The following is a 26,720-nucleotide window of genomic DNA, read 5'->3' on the forward strand; positions in this document are numbered from 1 at the left end:
ATAGGATGTGAGATGTTGAGAACATTGTATACACTAGGTGCCCAAAAAGTGTGAATTATTTTTCCTCCTCCTTTGAATGTGGCATATGAACCAAGCATTCAAGAAAAGATACTTGCAAGGGCAAAGAAATAGTCAAACAAAGGCCAGAGGCCAGGAAATTGCCAGGTGCCTCAGGAAAGGTCCCAGGAAGTTAATTCCTCAGGCCCCGGCCACTGTGCGGTCAGTAACTATGAGAACAGCCCTGGAGACCCTTGCAGTGGACCGACAAGGACAGTGCTCAGGGCTGCTTTAAAAAGGATGAGCTCAGAGACTTTGCCAGAGCATCTCAGAGAATAACAAGTTTCCGAAGAGCAGGAGAAGCAGGGCTTTAACATTAATGGGCACTACAGGTTCTGGGACGTCTCAGCTGGGCATCAGGAAATAATTTTTGACATCGAGAGCCATCTGTTGAGCTTTGTATAAGCTCTTCTGAGGGACCTGCATATGCACAGGCCTGGCTGGATCATTGGATGTTGCAGCTGGATGGAAAATTGGCAGCAAGAAGAGGAACAACTTTCCAGTGAATGTGAATGCATCCCTGGCCACAGATCCCATTGAGGGTGTGAGGAGGGCCAGAGGGGTGAGGCCCAGCTTTACCACTTGAGACACTATGATACCCAGACTCACTGCAGGGGGCCCTCTGAGGCTTGCACTCAGAGTGTCAGCCACTTTTCAGTCACTTAAGCAGATGGGAAACAGGAGCCCAGGGTGAATCCATGGACTCTGGCCTCATTCCTGAGAAAGAAGACAACTCCTGAAATCCACTGGTTTTCAGAGGAGGCCACAGCCGCGAGTGGGCCTGGAGCTAATGTGGGAGAAGGTCTCCAAGCATGTATGTCTGTCTTGTTAGATAAGGAATGTCACAAGAACAGGGGTGGCTCTGCTCACTCGCCACTGGGTCCCAGTCCCTGGCACATGGTGCTTGCCAACCAGAAGATGTGGGGATGAATACTGATTAAGGCAAGTGGCATTGCCTTGGAGGGAGACTGAGGATGCCGCCCACTCCCTGCCCCACAAGCAGTCTGCAAAGCAGTTATTATTATCCTATTTATCAGTTGAGGAAGCAGCCTCGGAATCCTTATGCAACCAAACTAATCAGGCTTCTTGCAGGTGTGATTCCTTCATGCCTACCCTGTGCCAAGTCCTGACCCCGGGACAGACACTGGGCCTACAGGAGAAGTGCATTGTGGTGGAGAGGGAACGGAAGAACTGAGCTGGGGCTTGCTGGCAACTCAGTGAGAGCAGCACAGTTTTACTTAGTGAAGGACATGGCTAAATAATAAGGGTGGAAGGGAAAGTGGGAGTCTTCTTTTTTATGAAGATTCTGTCTCCAGCGAGGTGGGAGATCTTAGGATGCCTTATGCAAAACCTCAACTCAAACCAGCTTCAATGATTATCGTGAGCCTCGACATTTATCATCTCATTTAGCAAGAAGTTCAGAGACAAGGCAATTCCAGGCATATTCATCCAGGCTCAGATTCAGCTTCTTGGCTTCCACTGCTGCAGTCCCGGGCACTGTGTCCAGATGATTCCCTGTCCGGGGAACCCCAGACCTCTCCTCAGATCAGATTGGCCAGTGGTTCACATTCCCTCATGAGGAAGGGTGCTTTTGTAACCTGCCAGTCAGGATCTGCCTACTGACACATGAAACCATAGTGGCTAGCTGAGCAAAGTCAGGATTCTGTTAGGAGGGCAGTGGGTATTGCTATGCAACCCAGAGTGGCTGCTACAAATGGAAAATAATATATATAGCTCTACTCCCCTCCCCACAGGGCTGTCATGGTGACGCAATGAGATAATGGGTGTAAAAGGATTTTCTGAACCATGGAGTGTTCTGTACATGGGATGGGTTGTTATTATCCTTATAGAATAATTATACTCCTATTACAGAATAATAGATGACACTTGAATGCAATCATCCATACTACTTGTGGTGAGCTTTCTTGCTCATCATCCCCTCCCCCCATACACACACCTGTCATAGAGATATGAGAATCATTAGCATTTAAATATAGGCCAGATATGTCACAGTAATGAGGTTACGGATGTCAGTGCTCTCTGCAAAGCTGTATGCATGGGGGAGAGGTTATTGTGGGATATAACATAGATTTGGAAATTAGACAGTCACAGGTTCCAATCAAGCTTCTATACCTTTCGTGCTGTGTAACTTTATTTATTTTATTTTATTTTATTTTATTTGGAGATGGAGTTTCGCTCTTGTTACCCAGGCTGGAGTGCAATGGCGCGATCTCGGCTCACCGCAACCTCCGCCTTCTGGGTTCAAGCAATTCTCCTGCCTCAGCCTTCCAAGTAGCTGGGACTACAGGCGCGCACCACCGTGCCCAGCTAATTTTTGTATTTTTTTTTTTTAATTTTTCATTGCATTTTAGGTTTGGGGGTACATGTGCAGAACATGCAAGACAGTTGCATAGGTACACACATGGCCGTGTGTTTTGCTTCCTCTCTCCCCATAATTTTTGTATTTTTAGTAGAGACAGGGTTTCACCATGTTGACCAGGATGGTCTTGATCTCTTGACCTCATGATCCACCCGCCTCGGCCTCCCAAAGTACTGGGATTATAGGCGTGAGCCACTGCACCTGGCCTGCTGTCTAACTTTAAACACGTTATTTAATTTCTCTAAGCTTATTTCTCCATCTGTAAATAGGAATAATCATCCCTCTCCAAAGGTTGCTGTGAGAATTAGAGATGGAGTATATCAACACCATACCAGGCAGCAAATCAGTGATAGCAAATACTTCAGTAGAGCTCTCATACCTGACTCTTTAACCCATCACCCCATACAACCCTGTGAGGTAGGTACTATTGTCCCTTTTCTACAAATAAAGAAACTGAGGCTCAAAAACTAAAAACTTGTCCAGAGTTGTACAGCTAGTAAACGGCGGAGCTAGGATTCATGAGTTCATGTTCTGAGCATCCTACTAAGCCAGCCCTTACTACTGTTACTTTTGTTGAAAGTAATGGCACAAAACCAGTTTCACTGCTGCCTTCCTATAGGACCTTGGGCTCATTCTGTCACCTTCCAGGCCTCAATTCCTCATGTGTAATTCCACAGCTTAGCCTTGCAAAGCTTTGCTCCTTTTAAGCCTCATAGAAAAGTGATTAGGAGTTCAGAGTGGAGTCATCCACCTCGGGCCACCTCCTGATTCTCCCCTTACCAGTGGCCGTGTGACCTTGGCCATGTCAATTGACCACTATTTTCCTTATCTCTGAAATGGGAGTAATGAAAGTCCCTATGTCTTAAGATTGCTGTGACAATTAGAAATGGATGCATGTCTACACACGGCGTGAATGCAATGTCTGGCAAAGAGAAAGGGGTCAGTCAGTGGTGGCAACAGTTATTATCATTCTTATTAGCAAATCATCTTTCTCTTCTCTGAATAAAGCTCTTCTGACAGCACAGGACTCAATTATTCAGGCAGAAAGTTTGAGGGCAGTTTCTTTCAGAAAATCATAGACCTACAGAATGTAATTGCTTAACCTTCTTTGAATTTCTCTTCTCTCATCTACTAAACAGGGTGATAGTAACTCAGAGTTAATATGAGGATTAGGTGGAATAGCACAAATCAGTCTTGCTAGTTTTATTATTGGAACTCTAAGGGAGCTTAGAAGGGAACTCATGTAACCATGGTAATTTTCAGCTAAATTTCAGATCCAGAGAAGTTTGATACTCAATTCAGGTAGTGCAGGCAAGTTGGTAACTGATGATAGATCTAGAGCCCAGTTAGGGGCAAACCCCGGATTTTACCAGAAGCCTTTGTAGGATTTGAAGACGGCCTCTTTCCCCAGCCATCTGTTTACCACCATCCCTACCTCTGCTCCAGACATACTCAACTCTTAGTACTTGGAGTTCCCAAGCTGTATTGTGCACTTTCCTCCCTGTGAGCCCTGGCACAGGCTGTTCTCTCTGACTGGGACACTCTAATCAGCCCACTGCTGTAGACACACATGCATGCCTAGCATATATGTGCATGCACCACCATGCCCTCTTAACCTGGTCAACTCCTGGTTCACCTTAAGGCTTCTGCTTAAACTTCCCTTCCTCTAGCAAGGGGCCACGGAGCCCCAAGTTTCTATCACTTAAGGCCTTGATCTTTGTATTTCCTTCTCACAGCATTGCAGGGAATTGCATATTCCGGGTTTGCTCAGCCACTAAACTGGGAACTTCTCAAAGGCACGTGGGGGACCTAATCGACTTCCCCTCTATGATTACATCAGAGCACTGGTTGGAGTCCCTCCCTTGGGATGGCTGAAAACTTAGTGGTCGGGATTTCAGTGGCAGGGCACCCCAGAGGGATGCTTGGCTTTCTTCCCCAAGTAGCTGTCACTGCCCTTCTCTGGCTAGCCCGGGGACCTGTGACAAATCACACAGAGCCAGCCACTCTCCCAGCCTCACAGAGCACTAGACACTGAGGATTTGGCCTGCAGGAACATTCTGAATGCATTTCCAACCCTGCAGGCACCTTTCTCTTCCCTCATTTCCCCAATCCCATTAAATCAGAGGTACATGCAGCCCATGTGTGCCAGCACCAAAGTCACAGAGATGTTGTTTCGCACGATATGCCCAAGAAACACCGAGAGGCTTTGTACATAAGCTTCACTCAGTGCCCTTCACTCCAGAAAGCAAGAAACCCTGTTTTGTTAGTAGCAGTTAGACAGAAAAGGAGCTTTATCTGAACTTCGGAGCTTGGGAGGATGAATACCCTTAACCTCCAAGGTATGAACTCTTTTCTCTCCAGATAAGCTTTTTTGGTTGCAAGAAATAAAAACATTCAAACCTCTATTTTTCCCCCCCAATCTAGTGCCCTCAGTTAGGGTGACCAGCCTTTTTGTTAGTTGATTTCTGTTCCATCCTGGTGCCCACTTCCCCCACAACAATGCCATTAGTTCCTTTGGTGTGGTTGAAGAAGAAGGATGGATAGAGAGTCTGCCCACTTTGGTTCATTCCTGCTTCTCCTCTTATGAACCAACTAACTTTAGTCTGGAGCTCATTTCATCAGTAAAATGGAAACAGTAATACCTCTCTTGTAGAAGTGATCAAGGGACCAAATGGATCGTTTGCTAAAGCTCCTTTTCTGTAAATGACCACCAGCTGAGGAGAATCCATATAGGCTAGACACAGAAGTCTAGTAGACAGAAACTGGGCTCTGGAGTCAGACCTGGTTTTGTAGTTTACTGCCTGTGGATCCTGAGCAGATCACTTGGCTTCTCTGTGCCTCAATGTATTTGTCCTTAAAAGGGGGCTTTTATGTTGTAAGTTCCACAAGGACAGTGTGATGTATTGAATTGTATCAAACCCCCACCCAGCCCTGCAAAAAGATATATTGAAGTTCTAATCACCAGTACCTCAGACTGTGACTGTATGTGAAAATAGAGTTGTTGCAGATGTCATTAATTGAGATGAGGTCATAGTGGGGTAGGGTGGGAACCTACTCCACTGTGACTGGTGTTTTTATAAGAAGATAGCACCGACCGGGCGCAGTGGCTCATGCTTATAATCCCAGCACTTTGGGAGGCCGAGGCGGGTGGATCACAAGGTCAACAGATCGAGACCATCCTGGTCAACAAGGCGAAACCCCGTCTCTACTAAAAATACAAAAATTACCTGGGCATGGTGGTGCGCGCCTGTAGTCCCAGCTACTCGGTAGGCTGAGGCACGAGAATTGCTTGAACCCAGGAGGCGGAGGTTGCAGTGAGCCGAGATGGTGCCATTGCACTCCAGTCTGGGTAACAACAGTGAAACTCCGTCTGAAAAAAAAAAAAAAAAAGAAGACAACACCATGCAGGGAGCAGGCATGTGATGATACAGGCAGAGACTGGACTGATGCAGCTGCAAGCCAGGGAATGCCAGAGACAGCAGCAATCACTGCAGCTAGGAAGAGGCAAGGAAGCATCCCCTACAGGGTTCAGAGAGAGCATGGTGCTGTCCGTACCGTTATTTCAGACTTCTACCCTCCAGAACCATGAGACAATGGATTTCTATTGTGTATTAAATGTCAAGTAATACTGCTGAGTGCAAGAGTGATTCCTTTTGTGGAGCTATGTTGGAAAGCACAGGGAAAGTGCTTAGTGCAGTGCCAGACACAAAAGGTATTTGGCAAATGCTTATTCCTTTCTCTTCTCTTATCCTCTCAAAGGCTCCTTTCTGTACAGAGTATAATTGAGGATTAAAAAAAAAAAGTCTATTTTTCTTCTGATTTGAGCCTAAAGCCGCCAGAAGGATTCCTGCTTTAAGAACCAGACCTGGTCACTTAGGAGCAGGGTTGGGAAGCCATGTCTCTACTTGTCCACTCTCCCCCAACTGCTTTCCTTGATTTTTCAAGATTTCTTGGAGTGACAGTAGAGGAATCTCTAGAACTCTTGGCCCTCATTGTATTTGTGCTTTCCCCAAAAAGATTTCTCAAATCTTTATAGAAATTTAATGCAAGCAAGAGGCCTTGGCACAGTGAGCAAGTTTATGGAAAGCTGTTTCAAATCAGGGCATATACTGGGGAAAAGCTGTTTTAGAAAAATATCTTTCAGTATATGCTTACATCGACATCACATGGCTTTCTGTTACTTTTTTGAAACTTTTTATTGAAATACAACAGATATTCAGAAACTCCACAAATGATAAATACACAGCTCTGGTTTTATTTTATATACTTTGGATTTTCTTCCCCTCTAGTTGGTTTTTTGCCTGGTTCATTGGTCACACTAATCCCTGACTGTCACTCTAAGATGCTGTGAAAGACAGACTGAAGCCCTGGAAGGACCTCTAGCTGTGGGCTCAAGTGGCCTGGGTTGGAAGCCCAGCTCTACACCTCATTAGGTCTGTGGCTTTGAGCAAATGGCTTCACTTTTAATATTCTTGTCCCTTTCCCAGGGCTGATGAAAGATCAAGGAAATAAACTCATGAATTTACAAATGTACATTCTTATGTTTATTACTGTTATTTATTTGGATTATTTGAGTCAGAAACATGTGGGCATAAGGTTCAGTAGAGCAAGATTCAGCACCCAGACTGATACCCACCAGCTGGGTGACCTTAAGCCGCCTCTCAGCCTCCAAGTCTGCATCTGTCAGCTGGAGAGATGTTCACACTTTGAAGGCGCATGAGAGTTGATTAAGATAATTTAGCTAAAGGGCCTTCCACAGTGCTGGACACAAAGTAGGTGTCCAGTTAATATCCCTGCCCTCCCGCCCTCCCACGGCTGGCTGGTTTCCCTCCAAATCTTCCTATCTCTTGCCTCTTTCCTTTGTACCTAATACCCGCATCGTTCCTCCACTTTCTGAGTAGGAGGCTGGACTAATAGATTGTGCTTTTACTTGGTCTTTAGGCCTGGAATTTTGCCACTGTGTAAATTGAGTGGAGGGAGGAAAACGTGTGTGTGTGTGTGAGTGTGTGTGAGTGTGTGTGTGTGTGTGTGTGTGTAGTGGGGGGGGTTTGTGTGTCCAGGAAGTAATAAATGACTTTAAACAGCTATTTGGAAGCACTTTCTTAATCAAATCTCAGTATGAAAGTGCAGCTTCCAAACCTCCCTGTTGAAGAGAGCACTCTGTGACCACAGATTGTTCAAAGTCTGTCTGCCATAAATTTCAGTGGCTCCTTTGTCACGTTGGCCAGCAATTTTGATAGTCAGAAATAATCCAGCTTGCTTTGTGCATTCCCTTTCTCTCACATGCCATGGAAACTGGCCTTTCCATCAGCCCATTTTGAGCCTCCAGAGGTGTGAATGGGCCATCTTACATCCCTCTGGAAGCAGCGCTGGCAAGGTTAGAACAATCTGTGGGACACCAGGAGCTACAGCTGACACATGGAGCTCAGTGAGTCTTCTGGGTGTTGCCTCACCCACCCATCCCCATATATTTTCTCCTTCCTGAGCCATCCACATGTGTCTCCTTCACCCATGAGGCTGTGTGCCCCTCCAGGGGAGGGAGTAGACTTAGTTCTGTATCTCCAGTGCCCACTCAGGGCTTCCCACAGAGAGGTTGCCTGGATGTATGGCTGGGGCTGATAATTAAAGGGAGGTACAGGCCAGGTGTGGTGACTCACCCCTGTAATCCCAACACTTTGGGAAGCAAAGGTGGGCAGTTCACATGAGGCCAGAAGTTTGAGACTAGCCTGGTCACCATGGCAAAACCCAGTCCCTGCTAAAAATGTAAAAATTAGCCAGGCGTGGTTGCATGCCTATAATCTCAGCTACTTGGGTGGCTGAGGCATGGGAATCACTAGAGCCCAGGAGGTGCTTGTGTCACTGCACTCCAATCTGGAACCCTGTTAGAAAGAGAGAGAGAGAGAGAGAGAAGGCCCCAGACATGTGTGCTTTATGCATTTACTCTGTTGGACCCCTGGTAAGGTAGGACCACATCCTGAGGATCCCTGGCTCTAAAAGATCAACCAACATGCCTAACATCACAGTAGTTTTAAATCCAGATCTTACCTGCTGCTTCTCTCCTGAGTGGGAGCCCCACTTGGCCCCTTATAAGTAGTGTGTCACTGCACAAGTCATATCACCTCTCCTAGCCTCAGTTTCTTTATCTGTCAAATTTGGGTAATGGCCATTACCCCTCCTCCTGGATGTAGTGAAGATCATGTGAGATCATGGCTGTGAAATTCCTGTGTAAAGTGTAGAATAAAGACTACTCACATGTAAATGTTGTTTTTATTAGGAGTTCATTAGGTCAAAATAGGTTGTAATATGCAGTGAGTACCCACTCTATGTGGAATTACAATGTGGGCTGTGGCCATATAAATAAACCAGTCTTCACCTTCAGGGAACTTGCTAATAAGAATACCCAGGCAGAGTGACCTTTAGTTTGCAGAATTTGCATATCTTTAACCTGGCCTCTGACAATGTCTTAAGGCTGATTTCCTGGCATTTACCTCATTCTTATGCTTCTCTGGTCCTGTTAGCTTCCTTGCTGTCCCTCAAATGAACTTGATTCTGCTGCAGGGACTTTGCAGTTGTGAGGCACTCTGCCTAAAAGCTCTTCCCCCCAGGTGTCTGCTGGGCTGGCTCCTTCACTTATTTCAGATCTCTGCTTAAATGTCACCTCCCAGGGAGGCACGCCCATGTCACCACTCCTAACCTCGTACCCACTGGACGTCTTTGTATTAAGTTGGTGCAGAAATAATTGTAGTTTTGCCATTACATTTAATGTAAACTACAATTACTTCTGCACCAGCTTAATAATATTTATCACACTTGATCTTGTTCTATATAGTTATTTGCTTACTTGTTCATCGATGTTCTCTTTGACTAGAATGTAAGCTTCTGAGGGCAAGGGCTTTATCTTCCTTGTCCATCAATGATACTTAGAATACTGCCTGACAGAGTAAACACAAAACAAATTATTGGAGGGGAAAAGTACCTACAGTAATGAAAAGATAAATCAAGCTAAAAATCAGGCAATGGATCTGAATAGACATTTCTCCAAAGAAGATGTTCAAATGGAAAATAAGTATATGAAACTATGCCCCACATCATTTGCCATTAGGGGAAATTCAGATCAAACCACACACAGTGAGATACTGCTTCATACCCACTATAGTGGCTGGAATAAAAAAGTCAGATAATATCAGGTGTTGGCGAAGATGTGGAGAAATTGGCACCCTCATACACTGCCAGTGGGTATTTAAAATGACACAGCCACATTGGAAGACAATCTGTCAGTTGCTTAAAAAGTAACAATACAATTCAGCAATTCCACTCCTAGGTATATACCCAAAAGAGGTAAAAACACACAAATATACGCACAAAGGTTTGCAGCAGCATTATGGATAAGAACCAAAAAGTGAAAACAATCCCAGTTTGAATCAACCCAAATTTTATAAATGGATAAACAAAACATGGTATATCCATACAATGCAATGTTACTTGTCAATGAAATGAAATGAAATCCTAAAACTTGCTTCAACTTGGATGAACCCTTGAGAAAGCATTTCACTAAGTGAAAGAAGCCACAAAAGAGCACATATTATATGATCCCATTTTTATGAAATGCCCAGGATAGGCAAATCCGTAGGGACAGAAAGTAGATGAGTGATTGATTGCCTAGGTTGCACGGAGTAGGAGGACAATAGGGAGTGACTGCTAATGAGTGTAGAGTTTCTCTTTAGGGTGATGAAATGTTCTAAAATGGATTGTGATGCTAGTTGCAATACTCTGTGAATATACTAAAACCCATTGGATTTACGCTTTAGATGAGTGGCTTGTATGGTATGTGAATTATGCCTTAACAAAGCTGACAGTTTTTAAAATTTAATGAATGTCCTCATGGAATATACCTGTGTCAAACAAGCAGACTAGCTGGTAGGCCATCCCTATGTGAAGACCAGACAAATCTAAGGGGCTCTCTTCTTAGTATTGAAGAGACCAGCTTTCCAGGCAGACCGGTGAAAGCAGAGGTCTGTTCCTGGCAAATGCTTTAAAAAAAAATTTTTTTTTAAGTCCCAGGGAAATATTTGAGGAGGAGAGCTAGAGATCAAATGATGAGCCTGAGAAATTTACTGTGTCCTGTTTCCAAAGACCGTTTTTCTAGCATAAGTCACAGAGACAAATGGCCTGGGACCCGCTCCAGAAAATAACCACTGTCGAGGAGAGTTGACTTACTGGGAGCTGCCTGGCCAGGGGAGTAAGACCCACAAGATTTAGTAGGCTGGAAAAGATCCAGGAGGCTGTGAGTCTGCCAAGCTCCTCCCATTAGGGACCCAAGGAAGAAACTATCATCATCTTGGCTGACTTTTCTGTATATGTATCTAATTCTTTTAAAAATAGCATTAATTGGTTTTTTATTTTTAAATCTCGTCATGTGTTACTTGAAAAATTAGAATACATTTTTAAAATTCAGGAAAACAATTATTTCTAGTTTATTGCCCTAAGGTAACTGGTTTTAACATTTTTGTACAGATTGACCCATATACATGTTTCAACAAAAGTCAGAATTACTTTTTTTTTTTTTTTTTTTGAGACAGAGTTTCACTCTTGTTGCCCAGGCTGGAGTGCAATGGTGCGATCTCAGCTCACCGCAACCTCGGCCTCCTGGGTTCAGGCAATTCTCCTGCCTCAGCCTCCTGAGTAACTGGGATTACAGGCACGCGCCACCAAGCCAGCTAAATTTTTGTATTTTTAGTAGAGACGGGGTTTCACCATGTTGACCAAGATGGTCTCAATCTGTTGACCTCATGATCCACCCGCCTCGGCCTCCCAAAGTGCTGGGATTACAGGCTTGAGCCACCGCGCCCGGCCTCAGAATTACTTTTTATGCGGTTTCGCATCATGCTCTTTTTGTATCCTATTTCCCAAGTCACTTCATATTCTCTACAAATATATCTTATAATATCTGTGCGAAATCAACATTGTGCCTTTATTATGCAAGTAAACATTTACTTTTTAACATTAAGGATGTTTTTCCTTTTTAACCTTTTTTTTTTTTTGACACGGAGTTTCGCTCTTGTTACCCAGGCTGGAGTGCAATGGCGTGATCTCGGCTCACCACAACCTCCGCCTCCTGGGTTCAGGCAATTCTCCTGCCTCAGCCTCCTGAGTAGCTGGGATTACAGGCGTGAGCCACCATGCCCGGCTAACCGTTTTTTTAATGTTTTACTTTTTACTGTTATAAATGACATGATAAATCCTTACAAGTAAATCTTTTGAGATATCATAATTTTAGGGATAAATTCCTAAAAGTAGAATTGCTCAGTTGAAAAGTTTTCTTTAAATATCAGTTTATACTAAATTATTCTACTAATATTAATGTATAAAAATCTTAAGAGGCCAGGCGTGGTGGCTCATTTCTCTCAGCACTTTGGGAGGCCAAGGTGGGTGGATCACGAGGTCAAGAGATCAAAATCATCCTGGCCAACATGGTGAAACCCTGTCTCTATTAAAATACAAAAATTAGCTAGGAGTGGTAGTGCATGCAGAGTAGTCCCATGTACTCTGGAGGCCGAGGCAGGAGAATTGCTTGAACCCGGGAGGCAGAGGTTGCAGTGAGCTGAGATTGCATCACGCACTCTCTCAAAAATTAAAAAAAAAAAATTCTTATTTAAAAATCAACATCGGCTGGCTCACACCTGTAATCCAAGCACTTTGGAGACCAAGGTGGGTGGATCACCTGAGGTCGGGAGTTCAAGACCAGCCTGACCAACGTGGTGAAACCTCGTCTTTATTTAAAAAAAATTTTAATAAAATAAAATAAAAAAATAAACATCTATATGCCAAATATTTTCACATTTATTATTTCATTTTCTCATGAGGTCTTTAAAAATAATCTTTAAAAGTATAAAAAGAACTTGGCTTGCACCTATGATCCCAGCTACTTAGGAAGCTAAGTCAAGAAGATCACCTGAGCCCAGGAGTTCAAGGTAACGGTACCCTGTGATTGTGTGTATGAATAGCCACTGCATTCTAGCCTGGGCAACATAGTGAGATCTCATCTCTGAGATTAATTTTGTAAATAAATAAATAAAAATAAAAAGAACTATATATGCTAATTATAGAAAATTTTGAAGATATAAAAGCATATTAAAATTTTTAAATTGCCCATAACAGTGATAACCATTGTTAATGTGTGTTTTTTTTTTTTTAACCAATCTTTTTTCCTATACATTTTTATGGAATATATTCATTCCATAAAATTTTTTTTTTTTTTTTTTGAGACAGTGTTTCTCTCTTGTTACCCAGGCTGGAGTGCAATGGCGCGCTCTCAGCTCACCACAACCTCCGCCTCCTGGGTTCAGGCAATTCTGCCTCAGCCTCCTGAGTAGCTGGGATTACAGGCATGCGCCACCATGCCCAGCTAATTTTTTGTATTTTTAGTAGAGACGGGGGTTTCAACATGTTGACCAGGATGGTCTCGATCTCTTGACCTCGTGATCCACCTGCCTCGGCCTCCCAAAGTGCTGGGATTACAGGCATGAGACACCGTGCCCGGCATGGACTGCTTTGTTGACTTGCACCCAGCTAGCTTGACCAGTATTCCATTGCTACAGACTGCAGCCTCTGATATGGAACTGAATCTATACTGCCCTAAACAGGGTGGCCACGTAATTAATTGACCAAGTGAAGACATTTTGACATTAAAGGGGGAACTATTATTAATCATTGCAGGATAACAGATGTAAATCGGGGCTGTCACTGACAGACCCAAAAGAATAGTCACTCTGGATTTTCATATTTCCAGCTCTTTGAAATGCTTTGCAGAAGTGGATTCCCAACCATTTCAAATAACTGGGGAAACCAGTTCTGCCACTCTGCTCAGCTGAGACTCTGAGTAAGACCAGAACACATAGGTGAGCAATATCTGGTCCTTCTTTGGCAGGATAGTCTATTCAAGCATTAGACAAGAACGTAACTCACTGGAATAAAAAGCCGGGCATGATACCACTGCATTAGAATTCCTGACCCTCCACGAGCCCCAGACCTTTCTATCAGAAGGAAACCTCAGTTGTCTTCAGTTCCCCATCCTCTGCTCAGAACTGAGTATAATTTCACTTATTCAGTGAAGCAACTGAGTGCCCTATGGCTAGCCCATGAGAAAAAAAAGAATGCATTTGGTTTTAGGTGGAGAAACTAAAATGTTTCTGAAAAGGATGAATTTATTAGGGCAGTGTGCCACTGAGATGAGGTACCTGCTTAGGTCTAAGGATTTTGTTTTGCTTTCTTTCTAGGTGTCATTTATTGAGTAATGGCTGTGTGTTGGGCCAAGTGTTTTACATACAAGCCTGTAAATTACAGGACGGCCAGTTAAACAGTTATTAGGAAGCTCTGCCGATAATCCAGGGAATTGCCCAGGAAGAAAGTGCCTTTCTTTTTATTTATTTTTTTATTTGTTTGTTTGTTTGTTTGTTTGTTTTTTATTTATTTTTTTTTTTTTTTGAGACAGAGTTTCGCTCTTGTTACCCAGGCTGGAGTGCAATGGCGCGATCTCGGCTCACCGCAACCTCCATCTCCTGGGTTCAGGCAATTCTCCTGCCTCAGCCTCCTGAGCTGGGATGACAGGCATACGCCACCATGCCCAGCTAATTTTTTGTATTTTTAGTAGAGACGGAGTTTCACCATGTTGACCAGGTTGGTCTTGATCTCTCGACCTCGTGATCCACCCTCCTCAGCCTCCCAAAGTGCAGGGATTACAGGCTTGAGCCACCGTGCCCGGCCTGTTTGTTTATTTTTGAGACGGAGTTTCACTCTTGTTACCCAGGCTGGAGTGCAATGGCACAATCTTGGCTCACCGCAACCTCCGCCTCCTGGGTTCAGGCCATTCTCCTGCCTCAACTTCCTGAGTAGCTGGGATTACAGGCATGTGCCACCTTGCCCGGCTAATTTTTTTTTTTATTTAGTAGAGATGGGGTTTTACCATGTTGACCAGGATGGTCTCAATCTGTTGACCTCATGATCCACCCGCCTTGGCCTCCCAAAGTGCTGGGATTACAGGCTTGAGCCACCGCGCCCAGCCAGAAAGTACCTTTCTTACAGCCCACAGCTAGTGCTCATGTTTTACAGTTGAGGACTGACACTTTTCCATTGTGTAAACACACATGAGTTTTTCTATATGGGGTTTTATCCTAGACCAATGTGATTCCGTTTGGGCATTTAGATGGATTTCCCAGAACTGCTGAGCAAAGTGTTAAAAAGGACATTTTGTTAATGGTCTTTCTTTTTGGCAGAGTAATAAATTTGTTCATCAACTAGCCCTCACAATTTTAGTCCCATGGTACATTCCAAAGATACACTAAGAATCCAGAATGGTAGAATGTTCTTCTTGGACAACTAGTTTGCTCTATTTATAGGTTAGATTTCAAATGCAATAGAAAGCCACCATCTATCTGGCTGGGCGCGGTGGCTCACGCCTATAATCCCAGCACTTTGGGAGGCCAAGGCAGGTGGATCATGAGGTCAACAGATTGAGATCATCCTGGTCAACAAGGTTAAACCCTGTCTCTACTAAAAATACAAAAATTAGCTGGGCGTGGTGGTGTGCGCCTGTAGTCCCAGCTATTCGGGAGGCTTAGGCAGGAGAATTGCTTGAACCCAGAAGGCAGAAGTTGCAGTGAGCCGAAATCGTGCTATTGCACTCCAGTCTGGGTAACAACAACAAAAAAAAAGAAAGCCACCATCACCAATTCACACAAGGATGTGAGTAACTGAAATTGTTTCTGCAGATATTGGGATTCTCTTGTCCTGTGTTCTCTTTATGTATTAGTATAGTTTCCCTAACATGTTTCCCCCTTTTATTGATAAAAGTGTAATTGGCGGGCTTGCAAATCTGTCATTGCTTCTTTCCCAAAATCACCATGTTCTGTGACAGACCTACAGCTGGGGAGATGGCGGAGGAAACCAGTATTGGCTGAGCCTTTACCATGAGCATGCAGAGTGCTGGGCTCGTGGTGGGCATATAAGATCACCAATCCTACAATTGTTTGCAGTGGGTATCATCACTCCGTTTTTTCTAAGGAGAAAATTAACACTAAGAGAAGTAAAGTGACTTATCAAAGGTCACATAGCCAGCAGCGACACTAGGCTTTGATCCTTGGTTTGCCCAATAGGAAGTTCATGATCTTTCTGCTTTAGGTGTGTTTCCCTGATAGACAGGCCTCTCCCTTTCCCTATGCCTGGTGGAAAATCCAAACCAGAGCTGATGAATTTCACTCTCGCCACCAGCTGGAATCAGCATTAAAGTTATGGGTTCTCATCTGGGTCTTAAGACTGCAGACAAATTATTTCATTTCTAAGCCCTCATTTCTTTACCTGAAAGATAGAGATGAATTTTCCTACTGAGAGTGTTTTAAGGAAAATATCTTGTGAAGAATCTGGGCCAGTTCCTGGCCTTCAGGAGAAGCTCTGTAAATGCCCCCACCCCTCTGCTAATATCAACCATACAGGTATCTGCACTCCCTAACTGTGTGTGTTCATTTTGCATTGCTGTAAAATACTCCTGAGGCTGGAGTTTCTTTATAAAGAAAATAGCAGTCTGGGCAACTGGCAAAACCTCGTCTCTTCCCAAAATGCAAAAAGTTAGCCAGGTATGGTGGCACACACCTGTATTCCCACTACTCAGGATGCCAAGGTGGGAGGATCACTTGAGCCTGGGAGACAGAGGTTGCAGTGAACCGAGATTGTTCCACTACACTCCACCCTGGGTGACAGAGTTAGACTCCATCTCAAACAAAAGGAAGGTTTATTTGGCTCATGGCACTACAGGCTATACAAACAAGACACCAGCATCTGCTCAGCTTCTGGTGAGGCCCCAGGAAGCTTTTACTCATGGCAGAAGGCAAAGGGAGAGCATGTTTGTCACCTGGCAAGAGAGGGAGCATGAGCATAGGGAGCCAGAGAGAGGCAGGAGGTCCCAGACTCTTTAACAACCAGATCTCGGCTGGGCGCAGTGGCTCAAGCCTGTAATCCCAGCACTTTGGGAGGCCAAGGCGGGTGGATCACGAGGTCAAGAGATCGAGACCATCCTGGTCAAAATGGTGAAACCCCGTCTCTACTAAAGATACAAAAAATTAGCTGGGCATGGTGGCAAGTGCCTGTAATCCCAGCTACTCAGGAGGCTGAGGCAGGAGAATTGCCTGAACCCAGGAGGCGGAGGTTGCGGTGAGCCGAGATCACACCATTGCACTCCAGCCTGGGTAACAAGAGCGAAACTCCGTCTCAAAAAAAATAAAAATAAAATTAAAAATAAAAAAAAACCAACCAGATCTCCAGTGAAGTAACAGAGCAAAAACTCATTCATTACCATGGGGGAGGGCACCACGTCATTCATAAAGATCCACCCCTGTGATTCCACACTTATCACCAGGCCCCACCTCCTACATTGCATGCAGATCACATTTCAACATGAGATTTGGAGGGGACATATATCCAAAATGTATCACTTACTTTGTTTTCTTCTTTTTCCATCCTCCTCTCCTATAAGCCAGAGCTGGGCTCGTTGAGGCCGCCTCTCAAGATACGTGGTAGTTCCCCTCCACCCTTCACTGGTCCTCTGGGTTGCTGGAGTCGGATGTGATGAAGTTCATTTCAGTCATCCCACTTATCTTTACCACAGACATAATAGAAGCTTCTACAATGCCAGGTTGCCTTCAGCTGATAACCAGGACATATGGGAGGGCACACCTACCCCAGTCCCACGGAATCAGGCATCCTCATTTGCCCACATGAATGTGCATCTGAGCCCCACCCAAAAAGCAAGCTCATAACATCTGGATTTTCAACATCCCTGCTGAGCTAAGCCAATTAGAAAGGAGATCTAGGTGAATCAGCAGGTGCCTTATGTTTAAGGAGCAGATCATTCTTTGTTTTTTATTTTATTTTTTATTTTTTGAGACAGACTCACTTTTGTTGCCCAGGTTGGAGTGCAATGGAGCAATCTTGGCTCACCGCAATCTCCACCTTCTAGGTTCAAGCAATCCTGTCTCAGCCTCTGGAGTAGCTGGGATTACAGCCATGTGCCACCACGCCCAGCTCATTTTTTTTTTTTTTTTTTTTGTATTTTTAGTAGAGACGGGGTTTCTCCATGTTGGTCAGGCTGGTCTCGAACTCCTAACTTTAGGTGATCAGCCCACCTCGGCCTCCCAGAGTGCTGCGATTACAGGAGTGAGCCACTACACTCGGCCCACAAGAGCAGATCCTTCTAGAGTACAGCCGTGGTCTTATCACTTTCCTGCTTTAAAAATTTCTATGACTCCCCAATTAAGATCTAATTTTACTTTTTCTAGTGTTCTCATTCCTGTCTCATTTCTCACTACTCTCTTTACATAGACCTGTTGTACCATAATCAAGGTACTCTCCTTCCTTCCTACCTTCCTTCTAGCCTTTCTTCATCTAACAAATATGTACTACGGTTTTCTATGTACAATACACTGTACTAGGCACATATGGTAATGGCAAGGCAAGCTATAGACAAGTAAATACTGGAGGGTGAGAAATGTTGGAACAGGGAGAGTCCAGAGAGCTGTGGGAGCACCTAGACTGGGTGCCAAATGCAGGCTTGAAGCATAAGGAAAGCCTTCTCGAAGGAGGAAATCATGAAGTCAAACCCTAAGGATGAGTGGAAGCTAAGAGAAATATAGGGCGGTAGTTGTGAGGAGGAGGGAAGAGGAAAGGAAATGCCCCAGGAAGAAGGAACAAGCTTACTTTTGTCCTTGTGCTCCATGGGTTGCCATTCAGATAGATTTAATGCAACAAGTGCCCTAGAGCTCTGCAAACTTGGCGAAAGGAGAGCAGTGAGTCCATGGACATGAGAGCAGGCCAGTGTGTCTTGGCAAGTCTCAGTAGACTTGGTAAGGGGAAGCTAATGGTAACTGTGAGACTTGGGAGGTAAGGAGACAGGGGAGACAGATTGCTAGAGACCAGGTACAGGATGAGGGCTTTAGGCTGAAGTGTTCCTCCCTCTGCCACAGCTATTCATGCCCCCATCTCTTCTCATTGAAATCCTAAGGTTCAATAAAGCGTTTCTCAGTTCCTACAGTTGAAATGAGCCCCCCAGCTCCTTGCTCTGGGCTGCGATTCTATTCTGACAGGTCCTACCTCTGCGCTGCCAAGACCTCCTTGTACATTCTCCCTCCCCTCTTCCAGCTCCTCCTTGCAGCTCTGCTTCCTAATTGTTTTGTTGTTGTTTGTTTTGCTTTGTTTTGTTTTGTTTGAGATGGAGTCTCACTTTGTAGTCCAGGCTGGAGTGCAGTGGTATGATCTTGGCTCACTGCAACCTCCGCCTTCCCGGTCCCGGTTCCAGCAATTCTCCTACCTCAACCTCCCAGGTAGCTGGGATTACAGGCACAAGCCACTATGCCCAGCTAATTTTTGTATTTTTTAGTAGAGATGGGGTTTCAGCATGTTGGCCAGTCTGGTCTTGAACTCCTGACCTTGTGATCCATCCGCCTCAGTCTCCCAAAGTGCTCAGATTACAGGCATGAGCCACCGTGCCTGGCCTTGTGCTTCCTAATTGTATCTACCTCACCTTCCAGCCCAATGCTGAGTGTTTAGAAAATGTTTGTGAAATGAAATAGGATTTGCCATACGTTCGTATCATACACTGTTTTTATAAAAAAGAAAAGATGAAGACAGCTAGTGTCCATCGCTTTACATGTACATATTTATGCATAGCAACATATAATGTTGATTATAGGTGTTTACTGGCTGCCACACACGGTTCTCAATATGTTACTTATTTTAATTTCTTTCATTCTCAGAGCAACATAGAAATGCGTAGGCACTCTTTAAAAACAAAAATTATTTATAACGGTGTAGAAACCAAGATGCAAAGGGCAGAGTAATTTGCCCAAGGTCACTGAGCTGCAAGTAGTGGAACTGGATTTCAAATGTAGGCAGTCCAGAGCCCGTACTGTCAATGTGACCCTACCCTGCCCCTGTACATGCTGAATTGCTACAGCAGTGCATTTTCTTTCTTTCTTTTTTTTTTTTTTTGAGACGGAGTTTCGCTCTTGTTACCCAGGCTGGAGTGAATGGCGCGATCTCGGCTCACCGCAACCTCCGCCTCCTGGGTTCAGGCAATTCTCTGCCTCAGCCTCCTGAGTAGCTGGGATTACAGGCACGCACCACCATGCCCAGCTAATTTTTTGTATTTTTATTTTATTTATTTATTTATTTATTTATTTTATTATTTTTTTTTTTTTTTTTTGAGACGGAGTTTCGCTCGTTACCCAGGCTGGAGTGCAATGGCGCAATCTCGGCTCACTGCAACCTCCACCTCCTGGGTTCAGGCAATTCTCTGCCTCAGCCTCCTGAGTAGCTGGGATTACAGGCACGCACCACCATGCCCAGCTAATTTTTTGTATTTTTATTTTATTTATTTATTTATTTATTTTTATTTTTTTGAGACGGAGTTTCGCTCGTTACCCAGGCTGGAGTGCAATGGCGCAATCTCGGCTCACTGCAACCTCCACCTCCTGGGTTCAGGCAATTCTCCTGCCTCAGCCTCCCGAGTAGCTGGGATTACAGGCACGCGCCACCATGACCAGCTGATTTTTTGTATTTTTTTTAGTAGAGACGGGGTTTCACCTTGTTGACCAGGATGGTCTCGATCTCTTGACCTCGTGATCCACCCGCCTCGGCCTCCCAAAGTGCTGGGATTACAGGCTTGAGCCACCGCGCCCGCCCCTAATTTTTTGTATTTTTAGTAGAGACGGGGTTTCACCATGTTGACCAGGAAGGTCTGATCTCTTGACCTCATGATCCACCCACCTCAGCCTCCCAAAGTGCTGGGATTACAGGTTTGAGCCACTGCGCCTGGCCAGCAGTGCATTTTCATACACATATTCCAAGTACTTGTGTATTGGAATATGTGTATGAATATGTACATGCATTAAAAAACATATACTAAAAATAAATTTGAAATAGATGAGTTGAAAAAATATTTTCTTTTTTTTTTTAAACTAACTCTGAGGCATTTTGTTATAAAAAGTTAATACTCATATACATAAAGTAATAAGTACTTAAAACTTATGATACATTTACTTCATTTTTTATCTTGACCTTCTAGTAGATCTTTAGCTTCTTTGATTTTGGCGGCAATATAAGGAGATTCTCCTTTATCAGGATGATTTAAAAGCATAATTCATTGATGAGCATCTCTTATTTTCCCTTTATTGGCAGTAGGGCTTACACCTAGTATTAATGCTGCTTCCCGCTTTGTCATTTTGGGTTCAAACCCACCTCTGTAATAGCCACCACTGAAGGCGGATTTTGGTAGACTTTGAGAAACTTGTTTTACTTGAGGCTCCATATGCTTCATGGCTTGTAAAACATAACGGCCTGCAAATCCTGCAGCTGCAATGGTCAGTCCAACTGCTACCATTGTACTGGCCATGGCTGCTGCGGCTGGGTTCCCTTGCTTCCACTGGGAGCCCGGCTCATCCCAGCGCAGCTATCGCAGCGGACGCCTGGAGCAGAGAGCCGAAAAAATATTTTCTAACATTTTCTTGCATCCTAGGAAATAGTTCTGGGTACCCTACCTTGGAAACCACTTAAATTCAAAGTTGTCAATGAATAAGAGGAAGGAAATTCATGTTTCCAATAATATCTGTACCTCACAGAAACTCTGCGCACTTTCTAAAGGCCTGGCACCTTGTTAGGGGCTCCTATATGTTAGTTATGAATATTCAGAGCAACCCAGAGGCCTGAGGAGAGACCAGGGTTCATGAAGTTTATGGGGAATTCATGGGAGAAAGAAGAGGCAGGCATGAGGCCTGAGAGGGTGCAGTGCCATTCTCAGCCCAGGGTCCATGAAGTTTATGATGGAACATTTTACTTAGTTCTGGAAATATTTATTTCATAAAGCTTGACTGATATACTCAGGAAGAGGCTGTAACAAGCACCCTGGACCAACACATCACGTTTCTTAATTTTTGTCTGAAATTCTAACAACTCAGCATGGTATGGGACTGGTTATCTCAAGCTCATCAGAAGCTCTGATTAAAGATCATATTGTGTCTTTGGTTAATAAGAGATGAGGAAATAAATGTATATTGGTTTAATCAATATGGCCTGAAAGAGCATCTTTCCAAAACTGGAACCATATGGGAAGTCATGAATGGGGTTCTTGGCGGGGTGATTTTGTTACCTTTAATAGAGATTTGGTGAGCACTAACCGCTTGTGCATGCGTATCATGTACTCACATACATTATCTTTAGCCCTGGCAGTAGTTATATTAAAGGTAGGGATGCGCAGGTGGGCAAATTACAAATGAGGGGCCAGGCGCAGTGGCTCATGCCTGTGATCCCAGCACTTTGGGAAGCCAACGCAGGCAGATCGCTTGAGGTCAGGAGTTTGAGACCAGCCTAGCTGACACGGTAAAACCCTGATTCTACTAAAAATACAAAAGTTAGCGAGGCATGGTGGCCCACACCTGTAATCCCAGCTGCTGGAAAAACTGAGGCAGGAGAATCACTTGAACTTAGGAGGCAGAGGTTGCCCTGAGCTGAGATCACGCCACTGTACTCCAGCCTGAGTCACAGAGACCATGTCAAAAACAAAATTACAGGGCAGGGCGCAGTGGCTCATGCCTGTAATCCCAGCACTTTGGGAGGCCGAGGCGGGTGGATCACGAGGTCAAGAGATCGAGACCATCCTGGTCAACATGTTGAAACCCCGTCTCTACTAAAAATACAAAAAATTAGCTGGGCATGGTGGCGTGTGCCTGTAATCCCAGCTACTCAGGAGGCTGCGGCAGGAGAATTGCCTGAACCCAGGAGGCGGAGGTTGCGGTGAGCCGAGATCGCGCCATTCACTCCAGCCTGGGTAACAAGAGCGAAACTCTGTCTCAAAACAAAACAAAAAATTACAAATGAGGAGCTGGAAGTAGTTTTCCTAATATCATAAAACTAATAGGAGGTAAGCCTGTGATACAAACCTCAATTCTGTTGAACTCCAAAGCTCACTCCACAAAAGCAGTATACCCCAAGACTATACTGTATACTTTCATGTAGGAGACAGATACAGACAAATAGAAATATAGCAGAGCAGATATATCAGAACTGAAGACAAGGTTAATTTAGAGAAAGGAATGTGGAATGCTCAGCCCTCTAGCCCCAGGTGGTCAGTGGTGTCAGGCAAGGCAGGTGCTCAAGGTGAATCAGGAATGCTGGCTTAAAAGACTGTATGGTGAATCATAGCCTGAATTTTTAGGTAAAGAAACCAAAACACAGAGGGAGAAGCTACCCAGAGATTGTACCTTGGTCATTGATTTCTGCTGCTTCAATTCTTCTTACTGAATTGCTAATATCAACTAGCCAAGTGGTACACACAGCAGCTCTGTAAAATGTCACATAAAGTTAAGCTCAGGGGTTGACCTTAAGAGTCATGAAACCTGGGGCCAGGCACAGTGGCTCATGCCTGTAATCCCAGCACTTTGGGAGGCCAAGGCAGGTGGATCACAAGGTCAAGAGATCAAGACTATCCTGGCCAACCTGGTAAAACCCTGTCTCTACTAAAATATAAAAATTAGCTGGGTGCAGTGGTGTGCACCTGTAGTCCCAGCTACTCGGGAGGCTGAGGTGGGAGAGTCGCTTGAACCTGGGAAACAGAGGTTGCAGTAAGCCGAGATCACACCACTGTACTCCAGCCTGGTGACAGAGTGAGACTCCATCTAAAACAAAACAAAAGAGTCATGGAACTTGCAAAATCCTACAGGATTTGATGACTGTGAACCAAGTGGTCTGCTCTTGTGTGGACAGACCACAGAAAGCTTCCCACCCTACCCTGCAAATAATCAGCAGCTCTCTGTGCCACCTCCTCCTTACAGCCTCACTGAACCTTAAGATGGCACGCCTGGGCTGTGTTATGTTTCCTAAGGTTCAGTCTGTTTGAAAAGCTGGATGGATATTACTATGTTATAAACCTTCTGTCACTCAAGGCAGGAGAAAATGAGCAGGCCTTGCTGTAAGTGGGTGCATTGTCTTGTACTGTATACTTTTATATGTCTGTGCTTATGTTCTGTAGACGATGTACTGCACATGTCGAAAGGCCAGCCGCAGATAAGACTGCAAATTGTCTGAGCTCAAAGTTCTTGTCCCAAGCCATCACCTCCTCCTTCTGAAGAGTTGAGAGTTTGCTCATGGAACTATAGAAAGCTGGGTTTTAGAACCATGGCATGATAGAAAACTTGGGATCAAACTGACTGACTTAGAGCATTTTGGAACTCAGAGAATGTTAGTTTACTAAAATTACAGAATGTTCTCATCTTTGAAGATTAGAACTTAAGAATCTTAGTATGTGAGAACCCCTAGAATTAAGCTGGTCAACAAATACTTCCATAATGCCTATTATATGCCTCCAGTCACTATGTGAGACATGAACAAAATGACATCCAGAGAATGTCAGAATTTAAGAATCTTAAAATATGAGATTCTTAGAAAACTAAAGCATTGCCGTGTTGAAATCCTGGCTTGCCAAAGGTAGAGTGAAGCCTTGGATTATTCTCTCTAGCTCTCTCTACTTTTTTACAAGTCCTGGGGCCTGTTTCAGGCAGGTCGGAGTAAAATCTCGCTAAGAAGAACATCATTTCAGTTCGGTGACATCACAGAATGGCCACCTTATAGGAGTTCAGAGATCACCCAGTCCTCATGCTGCTTTTATCAGTGAGGCCACGGAGGCTCAGAGAGGGGCTTGTTAGATCACAGAGCCCAGTCAGGATTAGATCCCGGATTTCCAGGTGTGTCTTAAAAAATAGGCAGAACAGAAAAGGCTTTCCATGTATTTCCGAGCTTCCCTCTTTGCCAGCCTGCACTGAGGCGGCAGCTCTTCAGAAGGAGTTTGCAGCAACTTTCTCCGCGGAGGCATCAGCCCCGCCCCCGGCCCACGTGTGCAGTAGATCGCCCTGTGTTGGGAGCCCCCCTCCCGTTGATGCGTGTTTTATTTTGCTCCCTCCCCCTCCCCGTGTGCCTCAAAATCAATTTTCATTATTTTTTCTGTCTGTGTTTGTCTTTGTGGTTCGCAGGTGCTCCCTTGCATTGTTCATCTGCTTCATCAACCCCTATTGAGCAGTCCCCCTCCCCGCCCCCCTCCCCTCCGGCCAATGAGAGCCAGAGGCGGTTGCTAGGCAACGGTGTGGCCCAACCAACCCCGGACTCAGACTCTGAGGAAGAGTTTGTCCCTAATTCATTCTTAGTTAAAAGTGGCTCCGCCAGCCTGGGGGTCGCGGCGAACGGTAAGTCCCTCTCTCTTCCTACTTTTGCGTGTTTGTTTTTAAAAATGTCCTGTTGTTGCAGATGCTTGCTTGGGCCTTTTGCGGGGGCGGAGGGGCCTGGTGCTTGGTGGGCTCCGGGGTAGTCAGGGGCCTGGAGCGGCTCCGCGATCTCGGGTAGCCCCGCTCCTGCCCCGCGGCACCACTGGAGTGTGCAGGGGCTGGGGGGTTGCTTCTGTCCCCAACCCCCATGACAGACATCAGAGAGGCAGATGCAAGGACAAAGATGCACAGACAGACATTATGAGAAGGAAACATCAGGTGGAGGCCCAGACAGGTGAAGGTAGAGACAGAGATTAACGCAGGAAGGAAACAAAAAGTTTAAAACGTAGGTAACACAGACCAACTACCTCCTCTGTGCCAGGGACTGTGCCAGGCACTGTCACAACCCTGTCCAGGAGACTCAGTATTTTAGTGTCCCCATTCTCATTGGAAAAACTGAGAAATGTTAGCCCATTACCCATAGAACAGCGCTGGCTTTAAAAGTTCTCTACTTTCACAGAACCTGGATGCAGGCGGCCCTGAAGTCCCAGGCAGCTGCAGGGCTAAATGCTGGCTGCAGAGAGAGCCACTGGGTGTAAGCCTGGATCTGCAAGCTCTCTTTTCTGAGCTCTGCTCTGGCGTTCTTAAGGTGGGAGGCGGGGTGTGGTGAAAGAGCACCAGGGTGACCAGATCTTAGCCCCTGATCAGGTGCTGCTAGACTTGAGCCAAGGTGCTTGCCCTCTCTGTCCAGCAGAGGCCAGTCCACTTCTTTGCAAGGAAACCCCGCAAGGAATTCAAACCTCTAAGAGATGGGGCCTGGTGTACGTGAGGTAATAACCTAGGCTCACCTTAATAGCCCCAGGATTTCCTGATGCTAGGAGAAGGAGAGCAGAAATAAAACTGTTTCCCCACAAGTAACTGTGGGTTGTGTGCCAATTTGGCAAATATTTGTTTATAAGTGCCTATGTGGTACTAAATTCCAGGCCAGATTCTGAAAAAGGAGGCAGAGGTTCGAAGACAGTCTATGGACTCTGGAATCAGACAGTTTTGAATTACATACAGGCTTTATTGCTGTGGGGCATTAGATAGATCACATGGCCTCCCCAAGCTTATTTCCTCAAGGGTAAAGTGGGCATTGTACTGCCCACCTCATGATGAGCACCCATCATAGTGCCTGGAACAGAGAAGGAGTGTGGTAAATGTGACTTATTACCTAGTCATCTCCACCTGCCTCTAGGGGATTTACAGGCAGCCTGTCTGTGAAAGCTCCCAGCACACTACCTGGCACTTGGGGATGCTCTAAGAAATGTCAGATACCATCTTTTCTCTTGGGAGTACATCATTACAGTGCAACGTGGCAAAGGAGGTAGGAACCTAGTATGTTCTGTGACCAGGGAGGGAGTCTCTCCTCCGTCCGAGAGGTTTAGGAAATGCCTCCTAGAGGAGGTGCTCACAGGACTCTAAGGAATTAGTGAGGTGTGCCAGACATTACCAAGGGTGCTGTGAGCAGAAAGAACACACAAAGAGTTTGAGGTGGGGACATGGGAAGCCTGCCCCAGCTCTTTTACACCTGGGAGTCTGGGCAGTAAATAGGTGTGAACCTTGGAAAGGTATGGAAGGCCATGTGGTGGAAGTCACCTGAGCTCTTTTAGGTACTAGGTTGAGGCCCTCCCCCCAACCAAATGACAATGAAGGGCAGTCATCACCCACCCTCCTTTTCCAGCCAGGACCTCCCTGCATCTGCTCTCTTTGAACATCAGAGAGATCTTTGTCCTTGATGATTCTCTTCTGACAGGATTTTACACCCTGCATTCTCCATGACCAGACCCAAGCCTTCCTCCAGGGTATTTTTCCTCAGTGCTCCCTGAGGTAGGGTTGTTTTTTTGGTGGTTCAGTGTCCTGCTCCTCTAGGCCTTTTATAGCTGCCTGTGTTTCAAATGATGCATAGAAACACAGGAGCCCTGGGTTGGGGGCAAGGAGACCTGGTTCTG

General features: G+C 45.1%; 1 protein-coding gene and 1 pseudogene across 27 annotated transcripts in view; one reads left to right on the top strand and one right to left on the bottom strand.

Annotated features, from left to right (window-relative positions):
* TENM4 (teneurin transmembrane protein 4) overlaps nt 1–26,720 on the top strand; it is a 3,204,727-nt gene that overhangs the window by 2,868,744 nt on the left and 309,263 nt on the right. For 17 of the 27 annotated variants that reach the window (XM_078340117.1, XM_078340116.1, XM_078340121.1 and 14 more), the window contains one exon: nt 24,502–24,711. The exons of the other annotated variants lie outside the window; for them this stretch is intronic. In XM_078340117.1, the coding sequence (XP_078196243.1) occupies nt 24,502–24,711 (210 nt within the window). The remainder of the gene's footprint in view (nt 1–24,501; nt 24,712–26,720) is intronic. 27 annotated transcript variants of the gene reach the window in all.
* Nucleotides 20,508–20,904, bottom strand: LOC100399347 (mitochondrial import inner membrane translocase subunit TIM14 pseudogene; annotated as a pseudogene).

The sequence above is a fragment of the Callithrix jacchus genome, chromosome 10, assembly GCF_049354715.1.
Source record: "Callithrix jacchus isolate 240 chromosome 10, calJac240_pri, whole genome shotgun sequence".
NCBI classification, from domain to species: Eukaryota; Metazoa; Chordata; class Mammalia; order Primates; family Cebidae; genus Callithrix; species Callithrix jacchus.